The sequence below is a fragment of the Canis lupus genome, chromosome 13, assembly GCF_003254725.2.
Source record: "Canis lupus dingo isolate Sandy chromosome 13, ASM325472v2, whole genome shotgun sequence".
Classification (NCBI taxonomy): Eukaryota; Metazoa; Chordata; class Mammalia; order Carnivora; family Canidae; genus Canis; species Canis lupus.
The window spans coordinates 35,226,999-35,246,103 of NC_064255.1; the positions used below are offsets into that span (position 1 = coordinate 35,226,999).

The following is a 19,105-nucleotide window of genomic DNA, read 5'->3' on the forward strand; positions in this document are numbered from 1 at the left end:
ATACGTGCACCTGCTCAGGCTGAGGAAGTGCCCTTCTATTTCTAGTTTGCTGAGACTTTTATCGGAAACCGACACTGTACCTTGTCAGATGCTGCTTCTCCATTAAGATGCTTGCATAGTTTTCCTTTTTTGGTTTGTTGATATGAAGAACTACATTTGTTGGCTTTCTAGTGTTAAACCAACTTCACATTCCTCAGATAAACCCTATTCATCGGTATTTTACATTCTGATGAATTGAATATGCTAGCATGTAACTTAAAACATTTACATCTGTGCTCAGGAGCCTTCGCTGCTGTTTTCATCAACTCTCTGTCTGCCTTTGCTACCAGGGCACTGCTGACCTCGCAGAATGGATCAGGAGTATTCCCACCTTCAAGCTCCCTGAAAGATGAGTTTATGTAAAATTCCTTTTAATCCTCCTTTAACGCTTGGTGAGATGCAGGAGTGAAACCATCTGGGCCTAGATTTGCTCTGTGGCAAAGGTTTTGGCCAAAAATTCTATTCCTTTATTGGACACAGAAACAAATACTGAGAATAGCCCTGTCTGTAAGCTCTGCTGTGTTGGGTCTTCCAATGATTGGGTCTAATTCATCTCAGTGTTCAGATTCAGAGGCATCAAGTTGCTCACGACAACTTTTTATCTTCCACCCACCCCACCCCCCCCCCCCCCGGTTGGAGTCTGTATAGTGATGTCACCTCCTCTGCTCCTATCTTCTATCGTGTCTTTCTCTCCCATCAAGCTGGCATCAAGTTAGTAATTTTCATTCATTTTTCTCAAAGAACAAGCTTTTCGTTTCCTTGTCTCTTTTGGGGCTTTGCTTCTGACTTCATGGTTTTGTGCTCTGATCTTTATTTCCTTGACTATGGTTAGCTTAGTTTCCATTTTTCCTACTTTCTTGACGTTGAAATGGGGGTCTTTTGACTGAGACCATCCTCCTCCAATGCATGTGCCCTAGAAAACACTGCATTAGCAGCAGCCCACAGACACTACTTGTGCTTTCATGTGTCAAAATACTATTTTTATTTTCTCTTCTTTGGCTCATGGGTTCGTTGTGTCATTTTGTTTCCAAATGTTTGAAAAATCCTCAAAGATTTAGTTATTGGATTCTAAGTTCATTATTGTCAGAGAACATACTTTCCAAAATGATCTTTTTAGATCGAGATTTGTTTTGTGGCCCTCTTTATCAGTCCCAGCTCCCCAGAGAAACAGAACCACAGAACCAAAAGACAAAAAAATACCTCAGAGGTGGGAGTAGCAAGAGATCACAGCCAGCCACGTGCTGCCGAGACATCAAGGCCCTGGGCCCAGGGGGCTAGGGATCCAGATGTGCACACCCAGTACCATCGAAGCTCCACAAGGACAGCCTCCCATGGCTCCTGTGTTCATTTCCACTCCAGAGCGGCCTCCCATGGAAGACGGGGGAACCAAACTGCATCTGGCCTCCTCCAACTGCATACTCACTCCACTCACCCAGGAAGTGCCTTCCCCAAAATGGTCAAAATACATGTTTGTGCATTAGTTTACTCAACAACTACTTCTAGAACACTTGCTATGTGCCAGGCACTCTTGTAGGCCTGGAGACAGGAGAACAGAAGGAGGAAAGCCCCTGCTCTGGCAGAGTAGACATTTTGGTGAAATAGTGAACACATTCAACAGAGAAATGGTGGGATCCCAAGGAGCATGAAGGCAACACGATAGCAAGTGTGTGGCACGACAACAGAGCAGAGTCTCTGCAGAGGTTGTGGCCTGCAGCGTGTGCAGGGGAGGGAACAGGTGAAGCTGGGAGGTGGGGCCAAGCCTGGCAAGTCCACACAACAGAACACAGGCTGGTGCAGTAGAGATGGGCAGGATCCAGGCTGGGGGGGGCTCTGCTGCTCCCTAACCAGGAAGGACCTGGATGAGCCTTCAGCATACATTTCCACCCCCCAATGCAGGCAAGCCCCAGCATTGTTTCCTCTTCCCCCAGCTGCCTGAGTAGTACTCCAACAGCTCTTCACCAACAACGAAGCAGGAAAACAGATTTTTCTCCCCAAATTGCAGGTCAGGAGACCAAGGCTCGGGTGTTCTGAGTGCACGATTGGGACCTGGGATGGGTTGGGTAGGGTGTCAGCAGTGGAGAGAACATAGGAAGAGAGGGCACATGAGCACCAGCCTTCTAGCTCAAACCCAAGCTTGCACAGAAAGCAGCCAGCATGATACTCGGCTCCCAAGGGAGTCGCCCACGGTGAAGCTGCCACTAGTGTGGCTGTAGCCAGTCTGCCTGTTCTCTGGGATTTCTAAAGACAAGCTGTTGTTGACCAGCACAGGCATGTACCAACAAGCTCCCAGGAACCAGATTTGCAGAGAGCCCAAAAGCAGGCCCAATCACCCACCTTCTTGTAGACCTTGGTTTGGCTGGGACTTCCAAAATGTTTTCCAGCAGACCCTCAGCAGCATGAGGTGTTTACAGAGTAATGCTGGAGGTGGAGGGACGGGCACTTTTAGCAGCCAGAGCACACGTTATAAGGGACGGCTGCAGCATCAGTAACTCTGTCCCCTGCCCATCCCAGGCTGCTCCCTTTCAACTAGCAGGACTCATTTAACCAAATCTTCCTTTTCTTTTAACATAGAAGAATAAAGTCTGTTATTATTTCCTGATTTGCTCCAGCTTTATCCCCCCTGCCAAGCTCTTACATGAGTTAAGCCTCTAAGGTGGATGATTCCATTTCACAGATGGGGATTTGAGGGTCAACAGAGGCCACATGTAGAGCCTGGCTTACAGGAATATTATCTCCAACATGCAGACATTTCACACACGTCTTTTCTCAACCCTAGAAATCCTTCACAAGGTGTGCGCAAAACCAGTCACCAACACGGACAGACATGATCGGGGCTGACAGAGCAGGGGAAGCAACCTTTCTGGGAAATCTCAAGAAACACACAGTGTCTCTTCCCACTTCTGGAGGGGCTCCCTAGAAGCTGCTTTCACTGAATTACTTGTTTCCATGACTACACCATTCTTTGGTGATAATTTTACAGGTTTAGCACATTTCCAATGAGGTCACATTATTCCTGCTTCAAGGAGCAGAACTGGGGAAGAGGTGCAGCAGACTAGGAAGCCCAGGTGGCAGGTGCCCCCCACCCCCAGCATGGGTGCTTCCCACCCAGCACGGGTCCTGTGCCACTCCCTAGGAGGACGACACCACAGCACGGAAGACTTCCCTCCACAACCAGGAAAAACTGTGTCCTTTCCTAGGTTTACAGCTCCCAGCACCACCAGGCCTCTGACAAGCAAGGTGCTCTCCCATGCCCAGGAATGTTCCCATGCACCCCTTCCCCTCTGCCTGCGCTACATGCCTGTCACCTCAGTGCCCTCCTTGGACTCCACACATGGTGCCTGTCCTAATCAGGGTCCAACCCCAGGGTAAGGTCAGTAGAAGGAACGTGGTTTCTGACATTTAATCCACCATCTGCTAATCCTGTGACCTTGGGCAAGTCACATGACCTCCCTCCACCTCAGTTTCCCTACTCACCTAGTAGGGTGTTTGCCCAGGGTGTATACACAGGTGAATGTAAAGCACAGTTCCTGGCCTGTAGAACATGCTTCACAAATGTTAGTTCTTTTCCTTCCAGTTTCCTTGATAAGAAACCAGTTGAGGAGGGTCCCCAGGCTCTCTGAGGAAAGCGGCAGAAGTTTTCAGAAGTGGGTGATGGGTTACCTGGAAAGTGCTGACACAGGGAAACTGAACTCCCACGTTCAGGGGGGAGGAGGGCTGTTACATCCTAAGGGCCTGGATGCGGGATAAAGAGGAATTGGGCTACCCAAAACATATAAAGAGCTTATATAACTCAATATCCCTCCGAAAACAACCCAATTAAAAATGGGTAGGAGACATGAACAGACATTCTTCCAAAGAAGACATCCAGATGGCCAACAGATACATGAAAAGATGTTTAATGTTATTCATCATCAGGGAAATACAAATCAAAACTGCCAGGAGATACCATCTCACACCTGTCAGAATGGCTAAAGTCAACAACACTAGAAACAACAGGTGTTGGAGAGGATGTGGAGAAAGGGGAACCCTCGTGCCCTGCTGGCAGGAATGCAAACTGATGCAGCCACTCTGGAGAACAGTGTGGAGATTGCTCAGAAAGTTAAAAATAGAACTACCCTGCAATCCAGCAACTCACACTGGGTATTTACCCAAAAACTACAAAAGCACTAATTCAAAGGGATACATGCACCCCAAAGGGATACATACAGCAGCATTATCTACAATAGCCAAACTATGGAAACTGCCCAAATGTCCAACCATGATGAACAGATAAAGAGGTATATGTCTACGTAATGGAATGTTACTCAACCATAAAGGAAGAATGAAATCTTGTCATTTTCAACAACATGGATGGAACTGGAGGATATTATGCTAAGTGAAATAAGTCAGAAAAAGATAAATACTTTATGATTTCACTCATATGCAGAATTTAAGAAACAAATGAGCAAAGTAAAAAAAAAAAAAAAAAAAAGAAAGAGAGGCAAACCAAGAAACAGACTCATAGCCACAGCGAACACACTGGTAGTTACCAGAGGGCAGGTGATGGGGTGGGGTGAGGGGACATGGGGTAAATAGGTGGTGGGGATTAAGAGTACCCTTGTCATGACGAGCACAGACTAATTACAGAATTGCTGAACCACTATATTATACACTTGAAACTAATATAACACAGTATGTTAAATACACTGCAATTAAAATTTCTAAAAAGAGGCATTGGACTGTTCACAAGTAAAATTCAGGACAAAGTACAGGCAAAAAAGGTGTCACAGTACAATGGGTAGGGACTGGAGTGGCGGGTTGTGTCCTGTCAACTGAGGGCCACAGCCCTCCCCTTTGGAGAAGACTATCAACTCATAAAGTTGTCATGAGGATGTAAAAGGACAATTCGTATGTAAGTGCCTGACATTCAGGACGTACTCAGCAGATGGTAACTACATTTCAATACATGTATACTCATCTACATACATTTATCATCATCCAAGAAATGCAATGCATTCAGCCTTGCACCACTCGATTCAAGAAAACACAACTGATGCCACAGCCACCATTACTCAACATACTGAATAATGACCTCACGGATTTCAAAGCTGTGCCTCCAACTCCAAGAGTATCCATGGGGAAGGCCACATGGCCACATGGAAGCTGAATTGCAGAGGGAGGTTATGGTGCTGAAGCACCTAGGCAGGAAAATCACTAACAGTCCAGGGTTGGCTATCAGGAGGTCACAGGGGATGTCACACCAAAGGGCCCATGAGGACATCAGTGCTCCAGCTTCTCCATCACTCTGTGCCACAAATCCACGGCTTTGTGGTTCCACACCTGCGTCATGTTTCACGCCTCCATGCCTTCCTTCCTCTGCTGGGAAGTATCTTCCCACATCCCAGTCCCCTTGGCTCACAGAGGAGCCCTGACACCCAGCAATCAAGCTACGGTGTGAACACTCCGGTGCTGGACAGCTCCCAGCTATACCAACCACCTCTCCACCACAAGGCCACCAACAGAGAGGACTCTCCCCTAAAACCTGACTCCTGAGCAGCCTGGGTGGCTCAGCAGTTTAGCACCGCCTTCAGCCCAGAGCCTGATCCTGGGGTCCCGGGATCGAGTCCCACATCGGGCTCCCTGCATGGAGCCTGCTTTTCCCTCTGCCTGCCTGTCTCTCTCTCTCTCTCTCTCTCATGAATAAATAAAATCTAAAAAAAATAAAAAATAAAAATAAATAAATGAAACCTGACTCCTTGTAACTTCCATCCACTGACAGGACCTTAGTCAAGAAAAAGCAGCTTTATTTCCTTTCTGCCCTGACCTCACTTCAGGCAGCATCCATGCTCAAGATTCACCATACCAGACTCACAACCAGCTTAACCAAGTTCTCCTGATGTGTCTCATCAGTCACTGCCCCTCTGAAATACTGGCATCACGACTGTATGCAGTACCCCACATGGCTGGACCCGAACACATGCTTACTTGACAAGTCGTCCCGGTGACCTTGCTGCCTGCAAATGCTGAAGTCCCCCCAGAGCTTCAAACTCTAGTTCAGATGTCTCCTATGCTCCTCAGAAACAGTGATCTCTACTCCTCCAGAAGCCCTAAGGGGTATCTCTGCATGGATGTTGAATGCTTATTTTGTCTTCCTCAGTGTGTAGAAACCAATTAGTGGAAGGAACTGCCAAAAGCTTAAGTCTATGGGATAAATACCTGAACTGAGAATGATTAGGCAATAAATACATTTTTCAAATGAACAGGAAAAAAGTAGAAATCTCCTACTTGAATCGTTGCACTCCTTGACTCAATCCCCAAATTCCCAGTATTTCACAGAATAGAGATTAGTACCAACACAATCAAACACGCATCATTATAACTGCTTTCCAAAACATTCCACAGAATGAAAATTACTGAGAAACCAGCTCTCCCCAAACACGATTCTGGTATCAAACACAGGCTTCCTTTCCTTTCCGAAAGACACCCAACATTTCATCTCCAAAGGCATGGCAGAAACCGAGAACGCCAAGCCACCGAGCAGACGGCATCTGCGCAGGACAGACTCACCTTCACATGGCTGGGGTCGCCTGGTTTGCTGCCTTCAGGTGGGTTCACGGGCTTGCTCTCCACTCGAGGCCTAACGACCTGTCGGAAGGGGCTGCACAGTGGAAAGCCACTCACACTGATTCCATCTAGAAGAGTAAAATTTTAAGATGTTAGCACACAGATAATATAGGGTATTTTAAAATCTGTATTCCTGAACTTGAATTCAGGCATCAGTTTAGAACAGAAACCAGACAATCTTACATGTGTATCTGTAACTAGCTCAGTCCCCAAAAAAGACTGAGAAACAATGATCAACACATCATCACTGATGATCAGACCATAGTCCTGAGTTATCACTTGCTCTTTCGGTGAAAAGAAACCAGGGCTTCCCAAAGAAACCGAAGATGTTAAGTCAGCGGCAGGAAATGGACAGATGAGCCTGGAACATCTCATTACACCAGCACGTAAGGAAATGGACCAAGACTGGGCTGGTGTCAAAGGCCTCTGCACCCAACTAGAGGGGCTCCCACAGCTACAGAAGAGACAGTTTAGACTTGAAGATAGTGATTGCAGCTAATTGACGCTCTTCAACTAGGTTTAAATCCATAGTTAATAGGTCCAATTTAAATCCCTTTTTAATCCATGTGTTCATAATAATTTTTTTCAAAAAGTAAACAGCCAGCTGGGGAGGATAAGAATCTACTCATTTTCCTGAAAACTGGTATACAAAAGAATCAAGCATTTAAAACTCCATTTCTTATATGCACTGCACAGGCTCAATACAAATGATGAGGCAACATACATCTTTATAAAAGTATTCTAACAAAATGAAAAAGAAGTGATAAAATTGGCATGCTATTTTACAACCCTTAGCCCAGGATTTATCGACCTCAACACTACCTGAGATGCAGGGCTGAACAATCTTTACGTTGGGGTCTGTGCTGTACATACAAGATGTTCATCTGCATCTGGGCTCTACTCACAAGGTACCAATAGCAACCTCCTCTCAAGTGGTAATAGCCACAAACTGTCAAATGTCCCTTGGAAAGGTGGGGGCAAAACTGTCCCTGGTTGAGAACCACTGACTGAGGCAATGAGAGTGAGCAAGTTCTAGTATCACAAAAAGAGAAACAGACAGTCCCGGTCTCTTGATGTAAAAGCACAAGACCACCACTGGACTTGCCAGAAGGATCAGAGATGAACCTGATCAAGCTTCTGGATCCAGCTACCATTTTCAGGAAGCGCAGGGGACAGAAGGACAGGTTAAGCCCCACCCACAAGTGTGCAAGCAACAAAACCCATGCTATGGAAAGCTCTTTGGGTCAGATGTTCCCAGTTCTTCCACAAATTACAAGGAAAGAATGGGAATACTTGTACATTAAGAGAAACTAAAATTTGGGCAAGAATAAACCACTCTATCTAGTTTACTAAATTACTAAACACTCAGGATAGTGCTTCTGTTGGGGGTGAAGATGGGGCATGTGAGAGGATACTCAGCCAGTGATGCTCTAGCTTTGATTCAGGTGATAGCTTGAACAGCATTACCTTGTACAACTCACCAAACTATGTTTTATATCATTTTCAAAATCATTTTCATTTTTTATTTTTTTAGTTCCAGTGTAATTAGCATACAGTATTATTAGTTCCAGGTGTACAATATGGGGATTCAAAAATTCTCTACATTCCTCAGGACCCAAGATACACGGACCCTTGATTCCCTTCACATATTTCACCCATCCCCCCATCCACTTCCAGACTGTTTCTAATTTCACAATAAAACGGTTTAAAAACACAAATTTTTTTTCAAAAACTTTTTAACTTATTTTTAAAACAAAAGATTGTGTCAGGATTCACATCGTAGTGTGCCTAGCTCTATTTTCTGGGACACAGTTCGATTTGCAAACAAGTCTATTTGAATTGAGAGGCCTGAGATGACAGATGTCTTAAATATCTATTACTGGAAGTGAGTTCCCAATTAGCCAACAAGACCCCAGCTGAATTAGAGTTATTTAACAGTCGTTTTATTATTTAAGAAATAAAGAGATTGCACCCTGCCAAAATATATTCCTTGTCACCCCCTACTCTGCCCCATGTTTCTTCATCTTTGTTTCCAATTCTCCTCCTTCTGACATCCATCTCTGCGTATCCCAATGTCCCAGATTCTCAGCTCAAATGCTGCCTCTTCCACAATGTGTCCCCCTAGTCACTATGGCTGAAAGCAAGGACTTTTCCTCGGAGCCCAACACCTTGTCTACCCCACAGCCCATGCTCTCTGCATGTACTCCTAGATCCAGGAAGATGGGCCCCATAGCGGGGCCACAGGTAGCAAGTCAGAGGGGCCACAAGCTTCTACACCAGCAGGCTGAGTAATCTATACCAAGTTACTTAACCTCTTTGAGCTTTAAATTCCTCATCTCTAAAATGAGAACAACTAGGACACAAACTGCACGATTGTGTAGAAGAATGAGTTACTACATATGAAATGCCGGTCACAATGCCTGGAACCTGGCAACTGCTCGACAAAAACAGCTCTTGCTATTAGAGCACGTATGCACGTCTTAGACTCCCTCCTGGACTAAAACTCCTTGGAGGCAGAATTCTCATTTCCCTACGTATCCCCCAGTCTCTAGCAAGTCATAAACACTCAGTAAATATTAAGGCAATGAATTAAGTTAGAGCCAAATGTGACAGTCCATTTACACCCCACATTTACCAAAAATCCCATCACCCCAAAGTCGTACTCCACCATCAAGTCCTGGTTAGCTGAAATCCCACGATGCAAAGCCCTAGCCCACAGCCCTTAGAGCTAAAGGAGCCCCTCACCCCCCTCTCCCAGCACCACAGGCACCATCAGAAAAGCTCTCTACCACACTATGGGGCCCATCTGCAAGGGCACTAGCATTATGAACACAGACCCTGCAAACCCTAACCCACACCTGTCAGCAACCTGCCCTACGCATGAGGTCAGATGGAGCCTGTGAGCGGCGCAGTGCTTATGGCCATGGTCTCTCAGTCCCTAGGCCATCCTCTGCCTGGTGAAGGCCGGATGCCCAGAAGTATTTTAAATGCTGTAAGTCTCACTCCAAATCACACATTCACACACAGCCTGGGACACGGCATAGTGTGCTCTTCCCTGGGGAAAGTTCCCATCATCAGCAAATTACACAAATGCCACTGGCTCCCAAAGGACACAGATTCCTTTTTGCCCTGGCAATACCAGTCCTTCTTCACACTAACATAACACTAACGTCTCCATTTCTGCAAGTGGTCCAGAGCCGTGGACTGTAGGGGAGGGTGCAGGAAAGCCAAGCTCTCCTCTTTTCCTTGCACCTTCTCCACCCAGCTGGTTTTGGCAGGACCAGGGGCGGCCCTAATCCAGCCACAGGATGGAAGCATCCCATCAACAGTATTTGATCTAGACAGAAGATACCAGAAGGGTCACACACAGTCTTTGTATGAGATTTCATCTGCGAATTCTAGCGGGGAGAGGCCAGGGGTGGGAGTTATCTCCCTTTGAATTGTATGTTATGAAGACATAGGTCTGGGGCCTTTACACAGTCATCCTTCCTACCACATTGACAGAATCTGAGCAAATCATACAACCCTCTGAACCTGTGTTTTCTTGGCTCAAAAATGGGAACCAATTCAAGAGAACCCATGAAAATACAAATCTGCAATGTCTTCAAACTGGAAGGATCTAGGACATGTACTTAGCAAAAAAAGTTGAAAATTACATCTGAAATTTGCCTCCTTTTTGGACACAGACCTCAACTTCAAAGAAACCTCAAAAACCTATAATCTTCTAGCTCAGAAAATATTACCAAAGTCTCTCTACAACTTCTTTACAGACTGTTCTGCCCTCTAATCCAACTGAAGATGAAAAAGACAGCCGGTAAATAGGAGTGGAGGCAGATGGGAGCCTTTGGAAGGCTGGAGGAGAAGACCGCAGCCCAGGCAAGGATGGAGCTGGAGAGGAGGAGCAGCACCCGGTGTAAGGGAGGAGACGGAGCAACCCTCTCTCCCGCCAACCCCCCCGCACCCCCCCCCCCCCACATGCCCCAGGAAGAGCAGCTCTCCAGCTGGGCTAGGCTGCAGGGGAGAAAATTCTGCTCCATCATTCGGGCAGTTTTTCTGCCAACACAGGCCATCACAAATAGAACACAGAACAGATTGGAATGACAATTAATGGGAAGACAGGACCAAAAAAGTTACAAACAGACGAAGGCAGCCTAGTAGGAGGACCAGAGTGGAGTGGATTTCTCAGGGTATTTCAGAATGGAATGAGTCTGCTGGATCACAATGAATCAAATTGAGCCTGAGAGAATTTCATAGTTACTGTTTATAGTGCTCACTTCTTCTATTAAGAGCATCTCTGTGGGCAATTCAGAAATACAATTTTGTATGCTAAAATAACATGCTCCTGAATTCAGCTGTATCACAACCACAGTGACAACTTAAGGGGTTGACAGCTCAAAGTGGGACCCGAGTGGCAGAAAGAAATAGCAGTCACAACAAACAGCTGTGGTGAGGGGGGTCGGTGGCAGTGTTCACGTGTGCTGGGCATGGCCTTGGGTCCCGGCACACACCATCAAACAGTCCCTCACTCCCTGTGCAAGGAGCATTGTTTTTCTCAACTCTGTAGATAAAGCTGAAGAGTCTGAGAACATAGCTTAGTAACACCACACGGCTCATCCAAAGCGGAGCCAGGACACAGGGCTGTTGGGTTTATGACGACCCAGCAAAACTGGGACAACACATTTCTATCCCAACTTGAGCTTCTAGGAAACCTCACCAGCCAGGCTGTTGTGCAGCACACCACGTACCTAGACACCTAAGCCCATCATAAGGAGCCTCACAATAGCTTAGCATCCATCTCCACCGGTGGATCTACTAAAGGAATGTGCCCATTTTTGCACATTTGCAAAAGAATCTAATGGTTAAGGCTGAGTGTAAGTTTCTCTTGTGACAAGTTACATGAATTAAGATGTGACTAGAACAAAATACATTTTCAAAAGCAAAGAAAGACAATGATATCCCAGTGGGGGTTTGTCAGTATGCTATTCCAGGTAGAATATATTCTGAAGATGCATCTTCATTTATTTTTAAAATCCACGGGTGCCAAAAAAAAAAAAAAAAAGTCCATCTGCTTATCATAAAATATCCTCAAGAAAACCAAAGGAGTAGAAGCATTTGGCTCAGAAATTAGCCAATACTTATCCTCAATTTCCACAGAGAAAGCAGGGATTCATTCACTCAGAAAGTCTAGACTAGGCTTAAGGAAAGAAAATTCATGGAGTAGCAGTGGCCTTCATCTACCACTCAGACAAAGCTGTCCTCACACCCACAGCGGCCCTGCTCTGACGCTGGTCCCCCTCTCTGGAGGCTCCGTCTCCATCCCGAGAGGAGGCCTCACTCCAGGCCTGTGCCTTCATGAGTCTGAGGAACCTTCACGTATGGGGATGCTTAATAACTACCCACGGAGTGCATGAGGGGCTCCCAGCTTGCTAGCCTAGGCCCACACACATGAGCTCCTTGGTCAGACCTACCCTCTGTGCCTTCCGTTTACCTGTGTGACACTCACATATTCCCACACTGCCACTCTAAAACCTGGTCTGATCTGAAAACTCCCACCTACTCCCGTGCTATTTTCTCTACCTGTCAGTCACCCATGTCTGTATCTTCCTTCTCCAGCTTCAGATCCCATGGGCAACCAAAGGTCATGAGACATCCTCTGAAGGATCAGATGGAAAATATCTGAGGCTTTTTGAGCTCAAGGTCTCTGCCCTGGGCACCAGCAGCTGCTTCCATCCATAAACACATGGAGAGGACTGCATGCCAGTGGCACCAAGACATGCAGCAGGCCAAAGCCTGCTGGCTGGACCACAGAGGGTGACCCCCTGTCTGCACCTACAACCCCTCCCTGGAAAGCACCCGTCGTTCCCCTGCCTGTTCTTCCTGTGAACTCATTGACGAGACCCCCCCCCTCCAGGCTCACTCCTGTCACCTTCTCCACAGTGGTACCTTAAGCCTAAGGTCGATGGGGGGGAACCACACACTGTGCCACACAAGCTGTCTTCAGACACATGACCACACACCACTGAGCAACCTCCCATATCCCCAGTCTTCCCTCTCCTCAGGAGTCACTACCACCCGCTCCCCTGCCCTCTGCCCCCTGAGAAGCCAACCCCAAGGGGAACAGAGAAGCACCTCGAGGAGAAGGGAGGACCAGCCCATCTCCCACCCACCTGTGTCCAGGACCACATTTGTGCTCCCTGTGAATGCCCTCCCCAGGACGGTCTGCAGCTCTGCTCCTCCTCCAGTACCAGAGCTCGTTCTTTTAACATCCTTACTGAGATGGAATTTAATAACCTGCAGGAGTTTAAAGTGTACAACTGGGGGAGGTGACACTCTTAAAACAACCAGTGTGACTGAGACAACAAACATACCCATCAGCTGCAAGCTTCCCCATGCATCCTGTGCCCCACCCCTCCCACCCCCGCCCCACTGCCGTCTTCCCCAAGCCTCCTCCCAGCCCCAGGTGAGCACTGCTGTCACCATGGAGGAGTTTGCATTTTCCAGAAGTTAATTCAGATGGAATCGTACACATGATACACCCTTTTCTGTCAGGTTTCTATCACTCGGCAAACTTATCTTGGACTGATCCCAACATTCTGCACATATCCACAATCGAAAAGAATTCTATTGAATGGCTCTAGCAACTTGTTTATCCATTCACCTATTCATAAACTTCAGTTATTTCGAAGGTTACTTCAAAGGTTACTTCGAGTTTCTGATTCTTACAAATAAAGCTGTTTTGAACACTTCCGTACAAGTCACTGAATGGACATACACTTTCATTTCTCGTAGTTAAACATCCAGGAGTAAATGGCTGGGTCATTTGGTAAGCGCATGTTTAATTTTCGAAGAAAGTTGTTAATGAGCTATTAACATTTGCAAATAACCAGAGGCCTCAAAAGAATGAGGAAGAAGAGACTCAAAAAAGCATGGGAAATTTGAGAAAGAAGATGGCATGACCTCAGAAAACAGATATAGGCCTGCATAAATGTTCATTAAGGAGCACCTCTGAAAGTCAGGCACCACAGACAACCAAGGGACCAGGGTGTGGTTCACCATGCAGCACACAAGGCACACTCCGTACGAGAGAGTCCGTCTGTCCCTCCAGGGGCAGGTGTGAAATCCACGCATAGCAAGGCCTCCTCACGACACCTGAGGTACAATGTGCCTCAAGAGCCAATTTTCAGTAAGGTCCTACCTTGGAGCCTGCTGATGACAATCCCCTTTGTTGGAAAGGGATAACACTTGAATCCCTGGCCAGAGAGGAGACCAACTAAGGTGGACTTTAAAACCCCGGACTAGTTCTGTTGCCATCAGGACATTACTGACTTTGTCCTCTAAGACAGTTAGTGGGTGAGATTGAAGCAGGGTACACTCAGCCCAAGATAAGGACACCCATGGCTGCTGGAGGCAGGGCCTGGACATGTGTCCTCAAGCGCAGCTTTCTCTACTCTGGACATCTTCAAGAGAAGTGAACACCTTCCACCTGTCAGCTGCCTCCATACTCTGCTGACAAAGACAGGCAGCTCCCCCATCAGCACACACAGACCCTGGCATGGACAACAGTGCCCTGCACTGACCTCTCTCCCAGACCAGAAGCACCTTGGAGACAGAAACTGTGCATCTTTGTCTGTACTTGAAGCATCTGTCACAGCACCTAGCAGATGGCTGTGGCATCATCCACGGCCCCCAGATCCCTCTGGCTGGGGCCTTCTCCCTGTGCATGCAGAGGAAGGTAATCCCAAAGGACCATGAGACAGGAGGACCTGGATTTGAATTGCAGGGTATTCCCTGTTTGTCCAGAAGCAGATTGCTGAAAGTGGCTTAGACTCCTAGAATTAAAGCCTTGGCTCTGCCCATCTCGGCCTCCAGCCTGGGGCCAGACCTCTAGAATCACAGCTCAACAGCACTGATAACCAAGTGCTCTTCTCAGGTTTCACTCTGGGCATTACAGCTTTTACATCTTGTTTACACATCTTATTCTATTTCTATGTTAAGACAAACACAAATAAACAAACATCATTTCTCTAAAGAAAGCCACAGAAATAGCTCAATTAGCGTATGTTATTTCAGGATCAAAAACCTGGGAAGGAAAACCAGAGTACTGCCAGTCTGAGATTGGAAGTAGAATGCCTTTTCACAAGATGATAAAAGGATAGCAGTGGTGTCCCAAGGCAAATAATGGCATGTGCTTGTTCTCCTTAGAAACAAGAAATTCAAAGTACAACCTGAATGTTATATGTGCTCTTCGCAGCAGTCTTCAAGCACTGAGCATCCCTGCAAAACAGGGAACGTCCTTACTTCTTCATTAGCCAAATCACAGAAACTACAATTCTGACAGTTTCCAGTTGAAACATTAATGTACAAAGTTATCAAGAGAAAAAGTAGACCCCAGCATCCCACAAAACCTTTTTGCCTCAACAAATTAGTATTAATACCTATGGGCAAAGTCTCTCAAGGACTAACTTTGTGTGTACGTCTCAAACACTCACTGTTCAAAAATATAAGTTGCCAGAAATTGCTTTGCTCTTTCTGCCACAAGGTTTTCACCCACCCCACCCTTTATTACCCACTTCAGTCCTGCCTTTTCTATAAACCTTACCTCCATCATCACTTTCAAAGAATAGCCTTCCCTGACCCCTTAAACTGTGTTCTTCCCAATGATATGGCCATAACATCACATTTCCTACTCAGCATTTAGCAAAGTTGCAATTTTTCATTTATTTGTAAAATTGCTGGTTTCTCTCACTAGACTTGTGCTAACAGACATTAGATAATGAGACTTTGAATTTAAAGTAATTAAAATCAAATAAAACTTCAGATCTTCAGGTGTGTCATCCACATCACAAAAGATCAGAACCACATATGGTTCATGGCTCCCCTATGGGGCAGCTCAGAACAGGACACTGTCCCGTCACAGAGTTCTGTTGGACAGCTCCTTGAGGGTAGGGACTGGATCTCATTTCACTCCTCAGGGCAATCCCCAGAGCAATATAGTACATGGGATAAAATGCATACCCCACAAACACTTGTAAGGGGAAAACATGTACTCTAATTGCTTACTGTACTCAACTATACAGTGCTTTATAAAAACCAAGGAAAAGATTGTGGGAGTCCCATTACCTCATTACAATGGAATATTAGTAGTTATTTCCATACTTAAAACTATGACGTACTTCAAATATTCTATAATATCCGCTCCTTATTCAATATTTGAGTATCTAATGTGTATCACAACACTACACACAAAAATCAGCTCATGCGGCACCTGGATGGCTCAGTCAGTTAAGTGTCCGACTCTTGGTTTCGGCTCAGGTCATGATCGCAGGGTCATGAGATTGAGCCCTGCGTCTGGCTCTGATTGGTGTGGAGTTTGCTTGAGATTTTCTCTCTCTCACTCTCTTCCCACCCCTCCTCCTCCTCCTCATGCCCATTCTCTAAAATGAATAAATAAAATCTTTAAAATAATTATCTCAAAAACTAGGCTAAAAGAGGTTAACAAAAATGGCCTTACTGGTGAATTCCAAACATTTAAAGAATTAATGCCAATTCTTCTCAAACTCTCCCAAAAACCTGAGGAGAACTGCAAACTCATTTTCCTAGGCCAGTATGATTATCTAGATGCCAAAGTCAGACCAAGACCACCAGAAAACTACAGATCAATATCCCTGGCTGCATACGGATGGAAAAATCATCAATAAAACATCAGTAAACTTAATTCAATGGCACATTAAGAGGATTAAACACCATGATTCAGTGAGGGCCATCCCTGGGATGCAAAGGCAGCTCAACACACATGAGTCAATGAGGGTGATATGCCACAATAACAGAATGAAGGGTAACATTCGTAACATCTCCACAAATGCAGAAAAAGCATTTGCCAAATTCAAAATCTTTTCATAATAAAAACCCTCAAACTGGGTGTTGAAAGAATGTTTGTCAATATAACAAAGGCATATATGATAAACCCACTGTTCTCCTACTCGACGATGAGACACTGAAAGGCTTCTCCTCTGAGACGAGGCACAGGACAAAGGTGCCCACTCTCACACTCTTACTCAATACGGTATTAGAAGAGAAGTCCTGGCCAGATGGATCAGGCAAGATGAATAAAAGGCATCTGAATCAGAAAGGAGGAAGTAAATTGGGTTTATCTGCAAATGATCTAATCTTCTAGAAAATCCTCAAAACTCAACAACAAAAAAAGTTAGGTCTAAACAAATTCAGTAAACTTACAAGATAGTATACTAGTATACAGAAGCCAGTTGGTTTTCTAGGCAGTAACACCAGAAAAATAAAGAAAATCCCATTCATAATAGCAAAAACAGTAAAATGCCTAGAAATAAATTTAACCAAGAAAGTGAAAGATCTAAACACTGAAAACTGTTAAGACTTTGATGAAAGAAATTGACGACATATATAAATGGAGATATCCTCTGTTCATGGATTGGAAGAATAGTGTCAAAAATGTCCATTCTACCCTAAACCATCTACAGATTCAATGCAATCCCTATCAAAACTCCAAGGCATTTTTCACAGAAAGAGAAAAGCAATCCTGAGGGGAAATAAAAAGAAAAAAAAAAAAAAAAAAACTTGGAGGTATCACACCTCTTGATTTCAAACTATACTACAAAGCTTTAGTAATCAAAACAGTATGGCGATGTCAAAAAAAAAAAGGGGGGGGGGATCCCTGGGTGGCGCAGTGGTTTAGCACCTGCCTTTGGCCCAGGGCGCGATCCTGGAGACCCGGGATCGAATCCCACGTCGGGCTCCCGGTGCATGGAGCCTGCTTCTCCCTCTGCCTGTGTCTCTGCCTCTCTCTCTCTCTCTCTCTCTGTGTGACTATCATAAATAAATAATTAAAAAAAAAAAGGCACACATACTAACAGAACAGAGAGCCCAGAAATAAACTCCCACATACACTGTCAACTAATATTTGATAAGAGAGCCAAAGAATACTCAAAAAGGAAGGATAGTCTCATAAATAAGCAGTATTGGGGAAAGTGGATAACCACGAGCAGAAAAACAAAACTGGAGCCTTATCTGACACCATTCAGAAAAAATAACTCAAAATAGCTTAAGACTTACACATAGGAATTTTAACAATGAAAATCCTAGAAGAAAACACAGGGTGAAACCACCTTAGCATTGGTCTTGGCAGCAATTTTTTCATAGGACACCAAAAGCACAAGCAGCCAAAACAAAAATGAGCAAATTAAGCTGCTGCACAGCCAGAGAAACAGCCAGCAAAGTGAAAAGAAAACCTACAGAATGAAAGAAAATTTCTGCTAATCATCTATTTGGTAATATATGAAGAACACATGCAACCCAATAACAACCCAACAATCTAAAAATGAGAATCCCTGAGTACTTTTCCAAGAAAGAGCTCCAGATGGCAACAGGTATGTGAAAAGATGCTCTACATCATTCATCATCAGGGAAATGCAAATCAAACCACAATGAGCTATTGCCTCACACCAATTATGGCAGTCATCAAAAAAATAGGTATGGGGAAGCACCTGGGTGGTTCAGGGGTTGAGCATCTGCCTTTGGCTCAGGTCATGATCCCGGAGTCCCAAGATCAAGTCCCATTCCAGGCTCCCTGCATGGAGTCTGCTTCTCCCTCTGCCTGTGTCTCTGTCTCTCGCTCTCATGAATAAATAAATAAAATCTTAAAAAAAAAAAAAAAAGAGAGAGATGGGTTGGTGAGGATGTGAAGAAATCCCTGTGCACTGATGATGGTAACATTAAATGGTGCAGCTACCATGGAAAATAGCATGGAGACCCCCTCAAAACTTTAGAACTACATTATGATCCAGCAACCCCACTTCCGAATATACATATATCCTAAGGAAATTAAGTAAGACCTCAAGGAGGTATCTGACTCCCATACTTATTGCAATATTAGAGCTGAGATACAAAAACCACCTAAATACCCATCTACACAGTAATAGGGTAAAGAAGATGTGGCATTTATACAATCCAACATTATTACATAAGAAAGAAAGAAATCTTGCCTTTTGCAACATTGTGGATGGACCTTGAAAGCATTATGCTAAGTGAAATAAGTCCAAGAAAGAAATACTATATATCACTTATATGTGGAATCTAAAAGAGCCAAATTCACAGAAATGAGAGAATGATGGTTGTTACCAGGGGCTGAGAGGTAGAGAAATGGAGAAATGTTGGTTAAACGGTACAAACTTTCAATTAGAAGATGAATACATTTGGGGCACCTGGGTAGCTCTGTGGTTGAGCCTCTGCCTTTAGCTCAGGGTATGATCCTGGGGTCCTGGGATCAAGTCCCACATTGGGCTCCCTGCATGGAGCCTGCTTCTCCCTCTGCCTGTGTCTCTCATGAATAAATAAAATTTTTTTAAAAAATGATGATGAATACTTTCTGGGGATCTAGTGCACAGCACTATAATTATATTTATTACATTACAATATAATATTTACTATAATA

General features: G+C 45.0%; 1 protein-coding gene across 2 annotated transcripts in view; it reads right to left on the reverse strand.

Annotated features, from left to right (window-relative positions):
* Positions 1-19,105, reverse strand: part of TRAPPC9 (trafficking protein particle complex subunit 9) — a 543,982-nt gene that overhangs the window by 363,419 nt on the left and 161,458 nt on the right. For both annotated transcript variants that reach the window (XM_025450136.3, XM_049092784.1), the window contains one exon: positions 6,586-6,710. In XM_025450136.3, coding sequence (XP_025305921.1) covers positions 6,586-6,710 — 125 coding nt within the window. The remainder of the gene's footprint in view (positions 1-6,585; positions 6,711-19,105) is intronic.